General features: G+C 38.3%; 1 protein-coding gene across 1 annotated transcript; it reads left to right on the top strand.

Annotated features, from left to right (window-relative positions):
• The first annotated feature begins 2,637 nt into the window (after positions 1-2,637).
• On the top strand, positions 2,638-4,468 carry LOC101850941. Its single transcript, XM_005093227.3, has one exon. The coding sequence runs from the start codon at positions 3,026-3,028 to the stop codon at positions 4,229-4,231; it is 1,206 nt and encodes a 401-aa protein (XP_005093284.1). The 5' UTR covers positions 2,638-3,025; the 3' UTR covers positions 4,232-4,468.
• Positions 4,469-9,678: the final 5,210 nt, after the last annotated feature.

The raw sequence follows: 9,678 nt of genomic DNA, 5'->3' as shown, positions 1-9,678 counted from the left end.
AATCATAGTATTACATGAACTACATGTTTCGGTTCCTCAACAAATGCAAGAATTTGGGGAAGACAGTTTAAAGGGAGTATAACATGGAGGCGTATCGTAAAATTTAACACAATAGTTGCTCTTAACTTTAAAAAGCCAGGCCAGATTCATGAATAAAACTTTTGATTTATCAGGATAAAGTTATACAAACTTGCAGTTTACGTTCGAGCGCCGCAGTTCCTTAGTCTAAAACTGAAAGTGACCCTCTCACTCTCACGTTTTTCTGCCATTAGGATTATTAGGTCTGTAAAAAGTCAAAGGACTTTAGGAAAACCTATACTTATAAATTCGATTGCAATCTCTATTTTGATGTGTCGTAACGCACATATTTAACAATTTAAAAAAATTTTTAAGGCATTTTTTTTCTCTTTAAACTTGTTACCGTGTGTGTATTGTCTTTACAACTGCGAGAGAAGTCGGCATTGTTCGACTTACAGGAAGAGAAAGGTTTAGAGGTGACGTAAAGCTGGGATAATCCAGTTCCTTCATTATAACGAAGAAAGGAACACCAAAGCTGATCAAGCCTAAACAGATAGATTAGAGAAAGAGACAAGCTTTTAAAACAGTTATTTAAAAAACTCAAGTGTAGAGCGCTAATTATAATTTAGCCCCAAAACGCCTTCGTGTAACGGAATAACTGCGAATAATTGCTTTCAAAGTTTCTGTTGTTGTTTTCTGTCTAGTTGTTCTATTGACTCGGCCTGAGAAAAGCCTAGGCTGCTGCTAATTAGGCTTGTGTTGTAATTTCATTTTTTTAAATTCCCGTTTTCTTCAAAAGCAGGGGGCTCTCGTGGTCTAGAGAGGTTACAGTGTTCGCCTTTCATTCAATAGGTCCCAGGTTCGAAACCTGACAGCGACGGAAAATTTTCTTCTTTCACATTTCCTGCTCTCTAACCATATTCTGTCGTCGGCTTTCGTCTCCATTGCACTAATTTCTACCCCCACCTCCACACCCTTTACCCCTTCTTCTGGGCTCCTGACCCTTTCTGCAGCCTTAAAATATTTACGGTTACTCTTTGGACCTAGCCCTCTCGGGGGCGAAACCTCGGAGGTCCCGTAGTGTAATGCGCACGAAAGATCCTTTGGTGATCCAAAACACGACAGAGTGAGTAGGAGCTTCGGCCGCCATCCGGGGCAAAATTAAAATTTAATTGATTTACCAAACTGAAAATATCTAAAGTGTCTCGCGCGCTCATATAACCTTAAACAGTTGCGTGCGCCGTAAAACACCACAACCCCCCCCCCCCCCCCCCCAACAAATTAAAGCAACTTCATGTCCTTAAAAATAAATTCTAAAATTTAAAAAAATTTAAGGCAGGTAGGAAGAGGAATACAGCCCACATAACATCTAACTTAATGAAATAAAAATTCAAACCCGTAAAATCACCGGTCTAAGACATTTAAAATAATCAAATTTGATAAGCCATTGTATTGGACAAGAGTTTGAACCTTTGACTTTCAGGCAAACGTTAGAAATTAGAGACAAAAATGTTGAAATTACCAATGTATTTATTTTGTTGTAGGCCTGAGTACATTTTGATAAATTTTAATGCTAAAATAAGCTTACCCAAACTTATATTTTATCTCGGAAAAGGAAAAATAAAAATGATCTTGCTTTTCAGGCAAATGTTTATATTGTACCGATAACAGGTGTATAAAACTAAAACTGGGTAAAAGGCTCCTTGGTAAAAGGCTGTCTGTGAATAAGGAAGCTATAGGGTTAAAAGTTCCATGCTTCGCGGAGCGTTTCTATTTCGGGAGGTGACCTACTGAAAGTCCCTCTATTCTTTCCTGAATCTACTTCGCTTCTACCAAACCAAATTGAAATTCTCAGGTTGAAATACTGTGCAAGAAATGCTCAAACGCTCAAAATCTTTGCACAAATTACACACGACGAAAATGCAACGAAACTGAGTCGGGTGGTTGGACAGTTCACCGTGGTAACAGGCTACTGTGTGTGTTACAGGCTGATTCAATTAGGCGGTGGTGAAGGCCGACGGCACAGAGCACGGGGCCTGCACGTGCCGGGTTTTAGATGTGTCGAATAAACTACATCACTGTTCATGGGTAGAGTTTCAAGTTCTAGGGTATTTATTGAGTCGGATTCGTATACAACACTCAAACGATTAAATTATGTTTATCAAACCGGAACGACATTGAGAAGTAACAAATTTCGAGCCAGTTAACGAGGGTCGAATCACATGCAAAGTCCCGAGTACTCCCGAAGTCGTGTGAACTTTTCCATTCAAAGTGAAACTATACTTCTATTATTTCCCGACGACTATTTTCAGTTGAAAGAATAAAACAATCGTCACATAGTCTATATAAAATTAATCAAGAAACAACCTTTCAAAAAGATCTAGACTAGACCTAGGCTAGCCAACGCGACAGAGCACCGGTGTCGGCGAACGAGGGGCTTCGCGAACGGACCCAGCCGGTACGAACCAGCACATCTGCAACCAACTGCCAGCCTCGATATCACACAGGCCTTGAGCAAGTTGCCTAAAATATTGTATTCTGAGCCCAGCGATTGGTCGGATGTTACATTGACCCAAAAATAAATGCCGTGACGTCTTGCTGGGTATATAAGCTGACGGGAATACCCAAGTGGCCCGTTGTTGCCGTAGCCCTCAGTACGTGAGGTGTGTCGTTCTAGCCGGGAGCCGAGAACCACTGGCGAGACAGTAGACTGTCGCCGAGACTGTGGTTTAAATGTTGAACTGATTTGTATTATTCAGGAGAATATATTTAGTGAGACACATACTTCTGCCTTCACCAGGATTAGGTACTACGTGTTTTCACTTATATTTGACTGTTTGACATCAGTGACTGAGCTCGATCCCGGTAAGTCGACGAACGAGTGTGTAACGGTTTTGAACAGTGACCCGAGCAGGCAGAGTGAGAGAGCGAGGCAACCACCAAGGCTCAGACAACCATTGAACCTTTAGAAATACCATCATAGGTCACTTTTTTTTCACCTTACACCATGGATGAGCTCGCTGAAAGTTACATCGAAAGTTTTGACCTTTTCATGGACGGCCACGACTTGCACCAGTTACACAGTTCGATGGTGAAGTCGGAATTAGGCCTGTGCACAAGCCCTACCGGCACTGCAGCGGTGGCGGCTGCGGCGAGCCCTCAGACGCAGCCACAGCAAACCTGCTCCGGAGCTGGGGTCACGGCTCAGGTCACCGGCCAGCTGCAAATGCCCCAAAGCCCAATCCTGTCAGCTGTGGCTACCAGCAACATGGGTTACAACAGTGGCAATAGCACTCCCGCCAACTCGATCCCTCCTTCTCCAACAACTCCTCTACCAGCTTCTCAAACATCTTTGCCCTCGCCCACTCGCTCATTATCAAGTTTTGGCAGCACCTTCGGTGATAGAGGTTATTTTGAGGACTGGTTTTTGAAATTAGGATCCCAGTGCTCCTCAGAAGATGGCAGCTCAACAAATAAACTCGATGTCAAGACGAGTTCACTTGATGAACTATTGCGATCTTTGGAGCCTAGTAATGTGCATCACCATAATCCAGTATCTCCATCTGTAAAATCGGAAGTTCCTGATGTGTCTTGCAGGGGTAACAATGAATTTGACGTTGACTATGATGACGATAATGAACTTGATGTTGAGGACGATAAGAACAGTGTTGCTAGCAGTTCTTTCTGTACGCTTAACCGACAGGGTGGAAGAAAAGGTGGTGTACTTTCACCGGTTTCAGGTATGTCTCCAGAAAGTTCAGTTATCGATGATGAGGATCTCGTGACACTGCCAGTCCGTGAGTTGAACAGGCGTCTTCAGGGATGCCCCAAGAGTGAAGTTCAGCGTCTCAAACAGAAAAGACGCACTCTGAAAAATCGTGGATATGCTCAAAATTGTCGTTCAAAGCGAATGCTACAAAAGAGTGAGTTAGAAACAACAAACAAGGCACTGTTGCACAAGATAGCGGATTTGAAGCGTCAGTTGAGCGCTTCTGTTCGGGAAAGAGATTTTTACAGACAACGCTGCCATCTGCTCAAAACGGAACTTGTGCGAGCGTCACATACAGGGACAACGGGGTTTGAAGAATTTTTATGTGCAGTTAAAACTGAGAAGGATTATAATATTTTTAATGACTTAAAGAAGAGTCCTCCAAGCGAGTCTCCCAAGTCCAGGGCAGCACAAAATAGCAATGAAAATAATTTTCTAATGTAACTCATTTTATCTCTTTTGGACTCTTTCAAAGATTTTGTGTTTCGTTTTCCTTTACTTTAGTTTGCTTTTTTTTGTGAGCACTTTTACAGTGGTAAAGTTAGAGAAAAAAAGCAATGGCAATCTTGAGTTCTAGGTTTTAACTTAAATGTTCTTTTATTATTTGCATGAGTTGGTCTTTTTTTTGTGGTGAGAAAGTTACTTGAAAGTAATTGTTTGTTTGTTGATTATTTTTTTTAGGGTGGGGGTGGTAGGAGGGTTATGGACCCTTTGTTGGGGGGACGAGGTTGGTTGTTCTTTTTTTCTTTTTTTTTTTGGGGGGGGGGGGTGTCTTTTGGAAAATTGTTTCTTTCCTTCTTTTGTGAGTATTTTGTTCCTTGTCTCTGGAACCTGTCAATATTTTTGCTTTCCTCAATGTGGTGGTATAGCCTAGAATCTGTGTAGAGTAGGCTAACTTGCTACTTGTTATTTCAAGTAAGAGACTACAAAAGTCAATGCTCTGTGATAGAAAAAAAACATCTCTCTACACATTTTATTATTTTTAGTATCCTTCAAGATCTTTTGATTTTTACCTGCGATTCAAGCTAGCAGGCCTACTGATATTTACGTTTATAGGTGTAGATTTTCTAGGCCTTTTTATTTAGTTTACCTAAAATGAAAAGCAGAAATCTTAAATTCTTCCTTTTCTATTTTTTTCAAGTACTTTTGGATAACTGTACGTGCATGTTCATGTTGCAAAATCCTGTCACGTAAAAGGGTTATTATACTTTTCTCAAGCAGCATCATCTTGTCCAGTTCATGTGTGTTTGTCACTGTATTTTGTTCGATACTTGTATCATTTCCTTTGCATTTATTTTATAATTCTCTCAGAGTCAGAGGCAGCAAACAAATCTTTTTCTGCTTTCACTTCTTGTGTCACGGCGACTGACAATGGCTTATGATTATTCCTTGCCCTGTGTGACCTGCCAAGAGAAGCTATTACGGTTGCACAATGTCTTTGTTTTCTGTTTAGTTAAAACATCTGGAGGACTGTGGTAGTTGAGCCGCCTCTTGTACCACTCTACTATTTTGGGACAGAGAGTGGAGTTTGTGTGTATTCCACTGCATAACAGTACGCAATATTATGCTCGCATATGATGGAAGAATTTTAGATTTCATGCAAGCTATCATGACTTTTTTGTACACCACATGTTTTGGTTTTGGTTTTGTTTTGATTTTCAACATTTCAGTCTGTTGCACTTAAGAAACACACCTTATTACTATCAAGTCTTTCGTCGAGTAGTATCCCATTAAATTGTATTACTTGTAAATATATAGTGAAAATGTTCTTTTCTTTGTCTATCCCATTGTGATACGCATTGTTGGAGACAACTGTTTGGACTGATTCACTGGATTCTACACTTTGCTTTCAGATTTATCAGGGTTTTACACATGGTTCCTGTTCTGAACTAGATGAAGATGGTACCATACGATACCAATATGTTTGTTTGTGTGTGTGCTCAGCCACTGTTACTGTTTGCATCATGAATACTCTGTGATAGTTTCATTGCTGACGAAAGAGAATCTGATCTTGAGTGTTGAAACATGTGCGATTACTTTTCTCTGGTGAAATAATCCCGATTACCTCAACTGATGGCTGAGAAGCTTGACAGTTCTAAACATTTTTCATGTCACTTAAAGTCTTTGACTTTCAAAGAAGATTAGTATATTTTTAAAATCCAGTTTCTCCAATACTTTTTTCCTAAAAGGAGTGGTGTGATGAGGAGGAGGTGGGAGTGTTGTATTATTCTGTTGCAGTGTTCGAAACATATTTTCAAACCAAATATGTTCAAATTTTATCAACTGAATTTGGAACATGTGATATATTATGTAAGAAGAATTTTTATGTGTTGTTAAAACTTCAGCAAACCTGAACAAACTTGACAAAACTGACCAGTTTCAGCCTGTATTATAGGATTAGAATTTTAGAGCTGATGCTTTACTGGTTTGAGATTGATTTGTGTACAGTTTTACTGTCATGTTTTTATGGTACCGTATGTATACACCAGTATCATATTTAATGTAAGAAAGAAAAGTGTACACAGTGTGTGTTTGTGTTCCACTATATCAGTGTTGTGTTTGGCAGCTAACTTTACTGTAAATAGCTGGCTGCCTTCGGATTTATAATTCACAAACCTTTGTTCTTTTAAATCATGAAATGTGGTTAAAGTTCCTGATGCACCTGGCCGTAAATGAGTCAATGATTGGCAACTGCAGAAACTGCCTTGGTTTTTTCCCCCCCGTTTTTATTTTTTTTTCAAGTTATCTTCATCAATTTTATTTGAAGTATGTTCCTGAAGCCTTTTTACTAATACTTTTGTAAGTGCTGAAATCAACACCTTGCTGGTACTGGTATCATATGTGTGAGGCAGCGTGGTGACATCAGGCTCTCGTCAAAATTATAATCAAAACGAATAAACTTTAATTTTCCCGCAGGTTTGTGGATTTTTATCAAATTTTTGTTTTTTGGCTCTAACACCTTTCATGCCCAGTAAAGAACTAATTTCTGGGTGGATTTTACTGAAAAATGTTGATTAAAGGAACAAAAACTGAAAATTTTAAGTTTCCATGGACTCTCAAGCTAAGTAAATAACTCATCTTTGGCTGCCATTTTCTCACAAATTTTACCTCTGAAATCAGGCAACCCCCACCTCCTTCAATTGCAAATATCTTGTCTTCCATTCGAGAAAGATGGGTAATTTTTTAATCACAACCAAGACAAATGAACAAGCTTTATAATGGTACCAATAACTCAATGTACTCAAAAATTGACGAGCGCCTGATTCTACCATGTCATAACACATACATGAGTTTTCCAAGCAAACCTTTGAAAAGAAGCTGTGGTGCAAAGTGAACGTGTTGGAGTTTTCATGTTGAAAATAGATCTCGACTTATGTTGCATATTGTACTGTACACTGTACTGTAACTGTCATTACCATGAAATTTTTTGTTTTGTTTCTGTGGTTTTGTCAACACTGTCATAAATGATAAAGCTAGTTTTGTTCTTACACAGTCTTTATTTTTGTTCCCCAGGAATTGCAGATAGATGGGGGGTTTTCTTCTTTTTGTGTGTAGGTTTATAAAATAGAAATGAAAAGAGGTTATTATCAGTCTGTCTGATTAAATTGATGGTATTTCCTGCTGTTTATTTTATCCTTTTTTAATGAGCTAAACAAGAGCACGTCATTGATATAGTGAGCTTTTGTTAGTGAATTGTTAAAGTAGAAAAGTTTATCTATACGGCGCGCACATGTATCCATAGACTGGACAATATGCTGTGTGTGGAGAATTTTTGCTTTTTGTTTTCCTATAAAACAGCTGAGCTATCTTAGCCATAGCAAAAAATTACAATGCCTTTGAGTTGATTGTAGCTCTGTGGGCTATAAGCTCCCTTGTTTTTAAAGTGAAAGTCTGTGTGATACATTTTATGAAGAATTTTTCTTGTTTTGTTTCTCGGGTAAAGACTTTCCCCCATGTTTTACGAAAACTAACAAATTTATTGTTATTTTGTGTTTCTATAATTTCTAGTATCACATTAATTTTTCTTTACACTGCAGACTGTATTGTAACTATTTTTTCAAAAGGCATGTCATCCCACTGTAGGTTCAGATTTTTTGTTCTCTGTAAACGTTTGACAGCTTTTCATGTTCAATTTGTTTTCATTAAATCCAAAACTATGACTATTATGGTGTACATTGTGCATGTCATTGTGATAATTATGTTCTCTGTGCCTTTGTGTCGTAACTGTACGCACGTAAATCAGGCAACAGTTAATGTAGAAAAAAAAAATTGGAATGAATGTACAGTTTGTATTATATATATTTACAGAAAGACATTGTGTATCACATATATTATAATGAATCATTTATCTCTTGTCAGCATTTTCGAATATATAAGCTTTTTCACTTTGAAAGCAAGATGTTTCATTGTCACAAAAAAAGTTTAAAAGGTATATTTGAAAAACTCAAAAAAATATGTTTCCTTGAGTTATTTCATGCCATCCTATACTAGGGCATGAATGTTCAATTATATCTTTTTATCCATCCTTCATGTTGCTTTTATTTTCTCAAAATAAATAATCTGATGAATTAACATTTGAATGGTCTTGACAAATTATAACAGTCTTGTGTGTTTGGTTGCAGTTGTCCAACATGCTTGTTGTTCCATGGCATTGAATTGGAACTTCTCCTGTCTCTTCTGTCTCAGTTACTTCAGGGGTCACTTTCACTTTGTTAAAATGTCACGTTTGTGATACAAAATCTGAAGAAATGGAATTGATTCAAGGCGAATTCACTTGGCTTTAATCTGATTTTTAATACATTCAACATCTTCATCAGCATGTCTTAGGTTCTAAAGGGTCACTGAAAAATTCAAAGGTCCTACCTACAAAATTTAGAAAAACAATTTGAAATCTAGAGATACCATTTGCATTATAATTAACTTATAATGTAATCCGTATCTGGTTACTGAATTTCTTTTGTCTTTTGTGTCTTGGAGCGAGCCAGAATGAGCAGCTTCTCATAATTGTCCTTGTGAACAGAATATTTTTTTCAGAAATGTTTACTGCTCTCATCAGCAATGTTGGAAAAGTTATATAGGCCCACTATTGTTGAAATTGGATGTTGCTGACTATTGATTTGGAATTTTTTTCCTCTGCTTCTTCGATGAGATGACTCTGATAAAATGCTGCCCAAGGAGTTAATTATCTGTGTTTGAAATCAGAATAAAAACCTTCTTCTCGGCTGAGAAAACTGCGACACCTCTAATTACTTGTTTGGTTGGATCCATAGTTTATGTAATGTGTGTGTGTGTGTTTCTGTTATCTCAGTGCCTGTATCGAGTTTTCTGACCAAAGTTTCCAAAGTATTTTTCCGATTGCCTCTGCATATTAGGTTTTTTTAGCATTATGAATCCCAGACAGGAATTGTTTTGAGAAACTCCTAAATTGTAAGTTTGATGCATTGGCCTCAGGATCAACCTTGCACCATTCTAACTATCTAGACTAGTCCAATATCATTTTGTTTTTAGGAAATAGATCTAGTGAGCAGAATCACTATGATAGCAAAATTTAAAATCACCATCTGATCTACCGTTCATGTGGGCATCATTTTTGCACAGAGGCTTTGACAGTGAGTGGATGTCGTCATGTGGAGAGTAAATTTTATACAATGTATACTCGATGAACACCAGGGCCAGATAGAACCTTCGGAAAGTCGCATGGAGGAAGAACTCAGTCTGTCTGAGTCTGTCTGTCTGTCTCTCTCTCTCTCTCTCTCTCTCTCTCTCTCTCTCTCTTTCTTTCTCCGTCTCTGTCTCTCTCTCTTTCTTTCTCCGTCTCTGTCTGTCTCTCTCTCTCTTTCTTTCTCTCTCTCTCTCTCTTTCTTTCTCTCTCTCTCTCTCTCTCTCTCTCT

Source organism: Aplysia californica, unplaced genomic scaffold, assembly GCF_000002075.1.
Source record: "Aplysia californica isolate F4 #8 unplaced genomic scaffold, AplCal3.0 scaffold00060, whole genome shotgun sequence".
In the NCBI taxonomy this organism is placed as follows: Eukaryota; Metazoa; Mollusca; class Gastropoda; order Aplysiida; family Aplysiidae; genus Aplysia; species Aplysia californica.
This window is presented reverse-complemented; position numbering and strand designations above follow the sequence as displayed.